Source organism: Xiphophorus couchianus, chromosome 6 (assembly GCF_001444195.1).
Source record: "Xiphophorus couchianus chromosome 6, X_couchianus-1.0, whole genome shotgun sequence".
In the NCBI taxonomy this organism is placed as follows: domain Eukaryota; kingdom Metazoa; phylum Chordata; class Actinopteri; order Cyprinodontiformes; family Poeciliidae; genus Xiphophorus; species Xiphophorus couchianus.
Genome location: NC_040233.1, coordinates 18,186,880 through 18,198,987, shown reverse-complemented (window position 1 = coordinate 18,198,987; position 12,108 = coordinate 18,186,880). Strand labels below are relative to the sequence as shown.

Here is a 12,108-nt window from a genome sequence, read left to right as displayed (position 1 = left end):
GTGAGACTGATTTATTCATTTGTTACCACTTACTAGCATCTTTCCATTGACACCTATGTGTAGCCAGGTTTCTGTGACTGTGCTTACTGAGCACACTGAGAGCAGGACATTACTTCCTGTTAGAAAGTCACACAAAGACATAACAGATAAAGAGATAATGGGTCAGTTCACGAGCAGAAGGGGAAAAAAACACAAACAGAAGAGAAATAAGGAGAGCCCTGTTGTTTCCCAGAATGATTAATTTATTTGTCCGGAACAACAACAACACAAGTGAAATTAATATTCTAACAAGAAATAACTTTACTATTTCTTTTCAGTCCTTTTCTTATTCTGTCCTTCTCAGTTGGAAATTAACAATCCAGCTCATCATCGCCCCCTAAAACCCAGTAGTGAAACTGTGTCTCTTAGTCATATGTGGTCAATCAGCTGAGCTACAAAAGAAAAATGCAGCACTTGGTTGTCAGCGAGGCATGCACAGATGTGGAGAGCTGTGTTAAAACCTTTATGGTGTAAAATTTGAGGTGTCCATGTATAGTTTTGACTAACTTGCGCTGCAGATTGTTTATTTACACGTATAAATGATGGTTTGGTTAAATGATAAATGATAATTTATCTAAAGACTTCATTTTTAGGGGAAATCTTGGGATATTGTAATATGCCGCAAAATCTCATCACACCTCTTCTTTGTTTAACCATTACTATTTGAGAACCTCCGACCATTAATTTCAACTAAGCTTTCACAACTCTGCCACCAGATTTCTTTACGGGTGCATAAAAAAGTAATTTGATAATTTGATCAATCCATATTTTCATGAAAAACAATGATGTTTCTTTTTGACCAAGTATTGTCTGCCAGCTATATTTTATTTTATCTCTGAAGAATATGACCTTTACCTCAGTCTTATCTTGGGCTATCATGCTGTGGAGGTTTTTTTTTTAATCTTCATTCCTTTGGTTTCACACTCTGAGCTTCAGAGCAGCTCAGAGTGTGAGCTGCTCTGAACTCATGGAAAATTTGCTTAAATTTTCCAACAAAGAAACATTTTGATGCTTTACATAGAATTTCAGGGAAAGGTAAAATGAATGTATGTTCATTTTTTTATTTTTCTCTTTCGGCTTATTGGTCATAAGCTAAATTTAGAAGATCTGTTGCAAAATTGTCTAAGAATAAGTTAACAACCTGCTTCTTATTGGAATAGCTTTCGGTTACCATGTGTTTAGCAGTCACCTCCAACCTAAAATGTTTTGCGTTGCACTGAATTGAGGTATTGGTTGTGTTTTAATGAAACCTTCAACTTTCCATTTATAAATGGTTGAGAGTTTTTATAGTGACAACTTAAAAAAAAAAAAGTCTACTTTATTTTCTATTAAACCATTAATAAATATGCAAACAATTAAAACTGCTCATTATAAGTGTTTTTTTATTTTTATTTTACTTATAAAAGTGAAACATTTGAGTGCACACACAGCATCTTATCTGTCAGCAATAAGAAGTGATACAGAAATATAGAAATGTACAAAATGGCTCAACATACAATACTGATAAGGAAACAAAAGATTGTCCAAACTGCTTTGTTAGGATTTCAGTCCTCAGTGCACACTTAAGCAGCAGTTTGGATGAAAAGTTTGCACTGGGTCGACAAAAAAAGTGAATTAGAAGGTGACACTAAATGACCCGTAGAAGAAAGCCCCATGTTGGTAATTAAAATAACACAAAAATGCTAAAATACACTAAAGAGCTTTTCTGTTTTATATTTTATATCTTTTTACAATAGTATAGACATGTACATTGGGGTTAAGTGTGTGTAGCTATTTAGATGTCATCTCCACGGTGGTCGTATCGTTGCCTCCGGTGACATCATAGTCCCCGACTGGTCCACTCACCAGCACCTTCATGCGGTCTGGGAAGTCGTCAAATTTGGGCGACAGCAAGAAATCGTAAATGAGAGCCGCAGCCACGCCACCACACATCGGACCCACCCAGTACACCTGGAACAGACAACACTGATCAGTCAAACCGCAAATAACACAGAATCCTGGTGAGCAAAGAAGCTTTCCTTTTGGTAGTGACTTATACTGAATTATTGATGCACTTTTTTAGCTATAATTAACTAACTTGCTTTTAGGAAGCAATTAAGATTCTTAACATTGAGACATAATGTGTGCAGAGTTGTGAGGTGTGCATAAAATGCTTGAGTGTTTTACCCACTGACTTACCCAGTGGTCTGTGAAATCATTCAGGATCAAAGCTGGACCAAAGGAACGGGCTGGGTTGATGCCACAGCCTGTGTAGCTGATCTGCAATCACAAATTAATATTATCTTCTGGGACGAAGGATATCGACTAAAGCAAGCTGTAAAATTTATGGTCTTTGAGAGCTTTGCCATGTTTACTGCTGGTTCACCACACTGAAACATGGTGCACCTTTGCTGGATAAACCTTGCAATGTTTTTGAGGATAAACTCACAGCTGCCAAGTGTCCCAGGCAGACCGAGAGGCCAATGGCCAGGGGTGCCGAGCCGGTGACATCACGCCGCCTTTTATCAGTGACTGCAATGACACACAGCACGAGCTGGAACGTCGCCAGGAGTTCTATGCCTACGCCTTGGCTGGGGGTAACACCATTAAGCTGTGAGGGTAAAAACAGAACAACAGTTGGTTTTATTTAGATGGATAGTTTCCCATCCCTCCTCCCAGTTTCTCATTTAGCAGTTTGCTGGGATTGTCCTGACACTTTGACAGTAACTTGGCAGAGAAACAGAATTCGATTTCGTTAGAAGTTATCAACAGAGAAGTTATGTTTTTCAGCGCTGCTCACGGATATGTTTCTGTCTGTAAAACCCAAGCTTCCAAAAGCACTTAACTCAAAGTGTTAATTTTGCATATGTTCACTTTAAATTTCTTGCAGCTGTCCACTTGTTTTAACGATATCTCATGTCTTCTAAGGAAGAGGACAAGGTAAACAGTTTCAGTTCAGCCTTATGAAAGCTACAACATGCTGAAATTAAATGTGGATATATATCTTTTTTTTTGGAGAATTATCAAAATAAATACTTACAGAGTTCAGCCCCAGTGCAGCCGTTTCATTTGGACGTGTTCCATACACAATGCCACTGGCCAGAGCTGAGCCAAGCATTTGCGCCACAATGTACATAACTGCCTTAAATACACTGATCTGGCAGCTTGCAAGCATCCCGAGGGTCACTGCAGGGTTCAGGTGGGCTCCGCTGATGTGGCCTAAACTCTGGGCTAGAGTTGCAATCGCAAGTCCAAATGCCAGTGACACCTTCACCTCCTGGTCTGGGGCAGTGTTGTTCTTGTTCCCGATAGCTGTGGAGATGCTGAGGAAAATGAAGAGGGTCATGCCAACCAGTTCAGCCAAAACGGCCCTCCAGAACTCCTTACTCTTGAACTCTCGCATGGTAGCGGATGAGGACTGGCTGTTTAGGGTTTAAGTTGAAGCTGGTCTTCTGCAAGGTCTGAGTAGTTAAACTCACAAACAACTGCAAACAGGCTGCATATATAAGGTCTGAGTGCTGATAATGGTTGGTGGGCGGGTTAAAAAAAAAAAAAAAACTGAAAGAGAGGGCCACACTGAATTAATGAGAAGACTAAAGACTGGTCTCTCACATCCCTCCCTCTGCTTCCTCCCTCTCCCTACAGACTCTCTTTGGACCCCTCTCTGGTCTTTGGACTTTTGTGAGTAATAGAGCTGTGTCTTTAAATAACTGTATCCAAAGGTAAAATTTCCTTTGATACACCCATGTCAAGCTACAGCAGAGCTTCTCACTGAGAGCTCTAAGTAATAAAGTTTGCTTTAATTATGACACATTTTGAGGATTTCAAGTCTATTTTGACTTCCTTATTTGTGTGCTTTATCTGTGAAATGACTCCAATACATAATGTTGTCATTTACTAACAGTAAGGGCCACTGACAGCACATACGGAGGAGTCAGATAAAATACAGACAACTCCCTATCTGACATTTAGGTCTCACCCTTCCTCCCAGAGCAGACACTTTCACAAGACCACCCAAATAATGTCTTACATCCCCTGTTTGGGGGGCACATTCTGAGACAAAGACAGGAAAAATAATGCCATTATTATCAATTAGACTTATTGTGTTCTAAAATTTATCTTTAAAAGATTTATTATAACTTTTTAAATGTTTAGCTTTTCAGCAAGTAATAGCTAATTAGAAGCAATTACAGTGCCTTGTAGAAGCATTCATACACCTTGAATTATTTCACATATTGTAATGTTAAAACCACAAACTTAAATGTGTTTCATTAAGATCAAAAAGTAGGACATAACAGCGAAGAGGAAGGAAATGATAAGTGGTGTTTATTTATTAATTTCTTTTACAACTCCTGACTTGCATATTTTTCAGGAGTGGTTTGCTCAGGCAGAGTGTTGCCACAGTCTTTTTCATGCGGGCCACAATTTTCATCTTCTCAATAAAGCATTTTCTTCCCCATGTTTGCTGTGCCCTCTTTAAGGCTTGTGGCAAACTTCAAACAAGACTTATTATGGATTTCGTTTTCTGTTCAACAATCTTCCCACTCTTCCAGAAAGGCCAGATATGTGGAGTAGATTACTAATAGCTGTTCTGCTGACAAATTCTTCCACCTGAGATGGGAATCTCTGTCCCTTTTCCATTATAGTGGTTAACTTGCTTGTTTCCAATGAGAACCATTTATCATTTTCTTTCCACTCTGCAGGTATGACTGTGATAGATTTGTTGGTCTATCACAGTCTATGCCCTGCGACAGACTGGCGACCTGTCCAGGGTGTACCCCGCCTCTCGCCCGGAACGTAGCTGGAGATGGGCACCAGCAACCCTCCCGACCCCATTAGGGACAAGGGTGAACAGAAAATGGATGGATGGATGGATATCACAGTCTATCAAGTCGCAATAAAATTCATTATTCATTGACAAAATGTGTAAAAGTTCAGGGGTTATCAATACTTTCGTAAAGCAAATCTACATCGAACAATCAAAAATATTTTTGTATGTTCCACAATATGTTTTGTTCTTTATCTCGAATGAATGTAGCCACAGTAATTCATTAACTGAAAGGATGTTCTCTACATAGTTATTAGTTGTAGTGTTGAGCAAGCAGTGAATCATCAACCCTGTGAACAGAGCTGTCTGTTGCAGCTGACCCCAAACTCATGGACCCATTGTAGCAAATAGAAACCCAAAGCATGGATCTTCTCAGCTGGCCACCAAATATTCTAAAGCAAATTCTCACAAGGTCACCTACCCGAATCTTTTTTTTTTTTTTTTTTTGCATGGTGTTCCTAACATTACATCGTATGTCTCTGTTCATAATTTAATGTTTTTAATATCTCAGTGTTTAACTGTTCAGCTTTTTTCTTTGATATTTTTATCTGTTTTTATGAGCTAAATTAATCTTGTGATTTATTTAAATTTTTCTCTGTGCAACATCAAAATGAGAAAAGGGAAGTCGCCCATCCTTAAAAATATATATAACATTTTAATTATTACCTAATCTCACTTGACAGTGACAGAGATGAAAACTTGCTTCAAGATTTCCCGCAGAGCAATGAATCATTGCAGATATGTCCATGTATCAGCAGCTTTCTGTTTCTTACTCAAAAGAATTTCTATAGAAATATATGTTTTTGTCTGGCTTTAGGAAGATGTCTCAGTCTTCATAATAGTTACATTCAGCATCTGCTCATTTGAAATCAGTTTACTACTGACAACCCTGTCAGTGCTCATCGACCTGGAAAACCTACTCTGCAGTATCATATAGATATTGAAATTCACATATTTTTGAAGTGAGGTGAAGTCATTATCAGTATAGGTTTACTTACCTGCTTCAAAAAGATGTCATTTCAAAGTACATTTATAAAAGACGGCAATAAATTCTCAGAGTGGTGGAAGGCTAACAGTTAGTCATCTAAATCCCTTATCATATGTGACTTTAGTTGTTCCAAACAGCTCAAACTGAAAATGTTCAGATTCTTGGCATATAACCATTGTGGATAACAATGACCTTAACAATAATCTGTTTAGACATCAGATTTGTTGAGACCTAAAAATACATGAAAAGAAATCTTTCATATTTCCACATTGAATGTAACATACAACTACATCTTTTCATCATTTTTTTTTCACTCATTTCTGAAGTCAAGCATATATTATATAGATATATTACATCTAGACTGGAATATTTCATTCCTTTACATCTTATGATTTTAATAATTATCGTTTAAAGAAAATTAAAACCCTAAATAAAGAGTCAGACACTTAGATCCTCTAAATGGTTTCTTGGGTGGATCATGGAGGATACTGCTGACTTGACAGAGGTCCCAAAATGTAATCACTAAAGAAGCTAGTTGTTCACAGAGTTCTGTTCCTAGTATACCTAGTGTACCTAAGTATATTTGAAGAAAGCTGAGTGGAAAGAAAAAGTAGGGTTGAAAAAGGTGCATCAGCAATAGAAATAACAGCAGTTCAACTCTAGTGAAGAATTTGGGGGAGCTTCTCAAGGAGTGGGCTGAGGCTCCTGTGAGCTACAGATGACTTATTCCCTGTGCCAAACCACTTCTGAACCCGAGACAATGTCAGAGCCATCTTACTTTGCACAAGAAGAAAAAGAACTTAACTGTTGCTCAGTGGTCCTCATTTTCAGATGATAATAAAGTTTGCATTTCATTTAGAAGTCAAGATCCCAGAGCCTTGAGGAAGAGGCACATGATCCATGTTGCCTGAACTCTAGTGTGAAGCTTCCACTGTCAGTGAAGATTTTGGGTGCATTGTCAGCTGCTGGTTGATTCACTATGTTTTTGGAAGTTGACAGTCAATGCAGCCATTGTAAAATGTATTAAGTGACTTTTAGTGTACTTCAAGCTTCCTTCTAGAAGCTGATTTAATTTTCCAATAGGACTTGGTATCTGCCCACTCTCAAACGTTGGTTCACTGACCATGGCGGTAATGCATTCATCAGTAACACCATGATGCATGTGATTAGCCTGGAGTAAGCTGTCTTAGTAGGATCTGCAGCCTTTAGCTCAAGTCATAATTTTAAATGCTTCCATTACTAGGTTACTTACTCCTTAAATTTGCAGAGACAATTTCTAGATCTGGAATTGTAAATATAACTTCAACATAGTAAAACTGTAATTGAAAAGCCAGCAGCTGTGTTAATTATGGTGAATTGTGAACAAACAGATTAGTAATATCTAGTAATATTGCCTTATAGCACAACACGTAAAGTCTGACCAGGTTTAGTCACTAAAATGAGCTGGAGCTGGAGATTCCTCTGACTAGTTGATTTTCATGCTCTGACAATGATTTGACTCCCTCAAAGGAAATTGCAAACTATCCCTTTTGGCAGTTCTTTTAGAAATTGTTAACCACACAGATTGTTAATGGCATCCTAAGATGTCATTAATTGAAATTAAATGAGAAATTATTAAAACAATAACTTGACAGAATTTATTTTCAAGTAACCCAAGCCATCCCTTCAAGGTAATAATTCTGTAGAGCTTGTTCCAGTGTCCAGGCTGGATGGACTCTACAATAGCTTCTCCTTGACAGTTCTCTCTCATAAGGAGAGTGTGTTTATAGACAGGATAATGTTTGGTTTGTATTGTCATGTCTTGTCCTTGTTTTTTGCAGATGGTGTCTTCAAACAAAGTCTATCGGTTTGCTCTGGAGCAACGAGCTTTGGTTCTCAACTGGAAAAAAACGTGAACTGAACCTTATGAGGAGGGTGAGAGTGTCAAACAGAGGAGTTAAATTAGCTTCAAACACCTCGACTGTTAAACTGTGAACACAGCAGTCAGACACCTAAGATTTCCAATGAGAGTTTATCAAATCTGGAATGCAATGATAAACTGAACTTTACAAAGGATATCCTTGTTCTTTCTCCAGTATGACAAACGTGTGTCAGACGAAAGAAATTTGAAAAATGTGGCACACAAACAAAGCTGTTTTCCCTTCATATCTTTATTTGTTTAGAGGTTTAGATTTGAGGAAATAGGAGAAATCTGTTTGAATTCCAAAAAGTTTTGAAAACGGCCATAAACCTCAGATCTGATGACCAGTAGATATACTGATAATTATTTTTATTAGTATGTAAGCATAGGAATATGTAGTACTATTTGGTCAATTAATTAGGGTACAGTGTATGATGTACAGCTGACACATCTATTGTTTTGCTGGGAGAGTTGAGCATCAAAATCAGAACTAGATAAATATCCATAAAGGATAATTTATTTGCCCAATTCCTCTACTCGATAATATCCAGTGCTCATTCTGTTCTGGGCCTCCCAGACAAGAACCAAAACATAACATTTCAGAACAGGAGTGGCCTGCAGACACTGAGAAATAGAGTTATCACTGAAGCCTTAAATAACATTTGTGTATGCAGGAGCGGTAAAAGTTTGGCATGTTCCAACCTAGCCAGAGGAGTGAAGATGAGTTCAGAGAACCAACGGGAAAGTCAAATGGGATTTGGATCTGTGCTGCACTCTGTCAAACTTGACTTTAAATGAGCTGCTCTCAGGGGAATAGACAGCTGGAGCTTTGCAGACAGATGAGACCTGGTAACATTAGCTATGGCCCGATGGCTTGTGAGAAAATTAATATTTTATAAAACATTTGTTGAAGATTTTCAGACATATTGGATGTGCTTTTGAAAATGTAAGTTTTTTCCCCATAAAATATTGCTCTCGTACTTGGAAATATAATTGAAGAAAGAGTTTCTAATGTACAATTAGAAAATTTATTTCATCTATCTGGAGGAGACACTGTCTAATTTTGATTTACACAGTGCAGTGCAACTTATAGTAAGGGGTGTGTGTGTGCATGTGTGTGTACAAAATTCCCTGCTGAGACAAGGATTCAGAGAAAATGGTGGGGAATGGTGGCAAATGAGAATGAATAGCAATGGTAGCAATAAGTGGCAAGATTATCAAGTTTTGTCCAAGTTGGGGTCAGGAACACTTCATCAGGAATGTTGTTACTCAATATTTTCATGCTCCGTAGGCAACCAGCACCACGGTTGATGTATTTGTTCACAGGTATTTCTGAAAGCACTGTATTCCCATAGCAGTGGGCAAACCAGTGAGCCTAGGAGATAAGGTATGTGGGGATTTAAAGAAAAAGAATTATCATGCATAGAATGAAAAGGTTAATATATTATTGCTGAAAAATAAAATAGTAAAGGCATTTGTGACACATTTCCTATATAAGACGATCTTCTTGGTTTAAAGAAAAGTTTAAGTTTAATTCTGCCAGAAGTAAGAATAATTTTGTGATTAACTGTTTGTGAAAGACCAAATGTAAGTCAGCAAAATAAAGCCTTAAAATAAATAATTGGAATCCCACATAAGTTCATTTTAAAGCTATATTTACCCAGCTGTATTTACGTGACTGCAGTAAGTACAGTCTTATTCTTTAATTTTTACCACAATTGTTACAGCAAAAAGAAATTTAAAGCATGAATCCTCATATGGCACATTTTTGCCTACAGTGGAACATAGCAAATGTAAAAAATAGTAAATTTATAGAGCTTTTGGTATTTCAGGAATCCCACATAGGATAAGTCGTATTTATTTATCCACTCTTTATCTCACAGTTTATTTTCTCTGTATAATACCAATCAGGCACACAGAATTATAAAAGGACCTTAACTCAGACTTAAATGTGAGATGGTCAAAAAAGTATTAAAAGAATGTGAAAGGTTTTTTAAAAGGGCACAAAGTATAAGTACAGTTTGAAGCTCAAAGGGTGTTATTTATGTCAGAAGATGGTAGGAGTGGATGTTCTGAAACCTTTTATATGTTTCACTCTGGTGAACTTAAGGTGTACACTAGCTTCTAAATGTATCTGGGTAAGAAATACTTTGGTCGTGATATCAATGTTTTTTTGTCCTGAAACATTTAGCAAAAGACCTGGGAAAAAAATATCTCAGCCAGGAATGTACCTTTTGTATTATTTGTAAAGTATTTTAGTCTATGAAACAGTCATGTATGAAAGCACAAAAACAGTAGAATTGCTTTAATGTTATTTATAGGTACGCATTTGTTAACAATTAGATTTTCCCTTTTCCACAAAGATGTCACAAGTTGAACCAGACAATTAGAATAGCTGAGTTAAAAGTATAATTAGTGACAAAAAAATTGCTGAATACCTAACTAAGTACCTAGAAATGTGACCTAGAATGCATAATACATAAACTGTTTCCTGTTCAACCTGATGTAAATGTAAAAAGTGCTGCACCGTGACCTCTTTGGAATCAGTCTATTTATCTAATTATCTTGTAGTGTCTCCTTGGTAAGCAACTGTTGTACTGGCCAAAGCTTCATTTAAAGCTTCGAGTTTTAATTCAGATGTGCAACACAGCCACACTATATACATTTTGCAGAACACCAATGGGACATTCAGTTGAATTCCTATGCAAATGGTCAAACAAAAAAACACCATGTATACTGTCATAGTATACATGACACTGTATACTATGACTGTGTGTGCAAATGTATGTTTTTCATCTTGCCATCTGACAAATGAAAATTGGTAATAAAAGCAATGGTCTTGTTTCATCCAACATTTCAGTTCCCGAGCTTAAAGCTATGCTGCTTCTGTTTCCGCACCACATTCTGTGTTCTCAATTAGTTCAGTCAGTGAATTGCTTCCCCAGCAGTTCCCCATTGTCTCCATTCTTGAACTGCTGCAGCTGCTTGTGTGTAAATTTACCTTTTTGGAAGGGGGGAGACACAGGCAGATCACTTTTCAAAGAAATAAATCAAGAAAAATTTAATCTACAGATATTTATAGTGAAGGCAAGACAATGAAAAATAAACAGGACAATAACTAGAATCAATTAAAGGAAAACATTAAATAGAATAATTATTTGCTTTATTTTTTTTACCCTTAACATTTTGGTCTGTCACAGTTTTCCTCCTGTATTGCTTCAGTTTTGCAGGGACATCGTAGACTGAAACACACTGAGCATTTGATGGGAATACTGCATGCTGAGCAAACAGAATGAAGAATTTAAGACTGTAGAGCAGAGACAACAGAGAAACCAAGTGACCCATGAAACAGCTTTGGACAGTTCTGGACCCTTTTACTAATTGCTCAAAGTTATCTAATTATGGCCTGGCCACAAAATGTTTTACCATCAAAGGAAGCATTCCTTGTGGTAATAAACACTTTGCATCAGTTCTCATCATTTTATTGGATGAACAAAACATTTAAAAGAAACACTCAAAAAAATTAGCAGCTGTTTTGTTGTTCACGACAAAGCCATGACATCATATGACATCACACACAAGACTTAAATAATGGAAAGATTTAATGTCTTTCCAGGTTTTAGATTCTATGGCATACAATTTACAAGTAATTTTCTCTCTCCATAAACTGCTCACTTTTTAAACAGTAAAACCATCTGTGATTAAAACTTTTAGAATTTTACCTAAAATGGCTGCCGAAACAGATTAAAACTCGTCTCTTCACATTACGGACAAATCACATAAATTCTTTTCTGACACGTGAACTCTTCACTTATACACAGCTTTATAGCAGTTGCGACACTATCGTAGTATCTTATCTTGTCATCTGAGGCTCTTATCTGGTTCATATCTGAGGCTCTTTAAATTTTAACAAATTATTCTTTGTAGAGATTTCAAGATTGATAAATAAAATCAACCTCTGCTCTTCAAATTTACAGACTGATGTGCATTATATAAAAAAGTTATTTTTCTCCTTCTTTTAGAAAGTGAATTGTTTGCATTGAATCAGTTTGAAGTCTTTGGTTAGTTTGGTTTAGTGAGTAGATTCGCAAACACAAGCAGAAGGGCTATTATCAGTGTGAGATCCTCTCAGTTAAGTGAGGCTCCTGCATTCCTGCCTGTTTATTACTAGTGTAAAACCTTTTTCTTGTGCTGCCCGACCTCTACAAAACTCATACAAAAACATTTCTCAAGGACTCAACCAGCGGTTTGTGATGCCATGACAGCAGATCCAGCATTTCAGAAGTATTGCAGTTCAAATAAAGCACATACTGCTTAACTTTGTATCTAATGAATTACAACCGCCCCTCCCCCAAAAAACCCCAACAAAGATAA

General features: G+C 37.0%; 1 protein-coding gene across 1 annotated transcript; it reads right to left on the bottom strand.

The window, feature by feature from the left end:
* Nucleotides 1–1,404: 1,404 nt before the first annotated feature.
* Nucleotides 1,405–3,509, bottom strand: aqp1a.1 (aquaporin 1a (Colton blood group), tandem duplicate 1). The gene is made up of 4 exons (XM_028020448.1): nt 3,059–3,509; nt 2,468–2,629; nt 2,218–2,298; nt 1,405–1,989 (listed from the first exon to the last, which is right to left on the bottom strand). The coding sequence occupies exons 1-4, from the start codon at nt 3,419–3,421 to the stop codon at nt 1,810–1,812; spliced, it is 786 nt and encodes a 261-aa protein (XP_027876249.1). The 5' UTR covers nt 3,422–3,509; the 3' UTR covers nt 1,405–1,809.
* Nucleotides 3,510–12,108: the final 8,599 nt, after the last annotated feature.

What these genes read in the sequence shown, in the direction of transcription:
- aqp1a.1 (XM_028020448.1), bottom strand. Translation starts at nt 3,421, where the DNA reads ATGCGAGAGTTCAAGAGTAAGGAGTTCTGGAGGGCCGTTTTGGCTGAA. An exon ending in GCCTGGGACACTTGGCAGCT is followed by an intron (nt 2,299 to 2,467) that starts GTGAGTTTATCC and finishes TTGTGATTGCAG; the next exon opens with ATCAGCTACACAGGCTGTGG. An exon ending in ATGATTTCACAGACCACTGG is followed by an intron (nt 1,990 to 2,217) that starts GTAAGTCAGTGG and finishes TGTCTGTTCCAG; the next exon opens with GTGTACTGGGTGGGTCCGAT.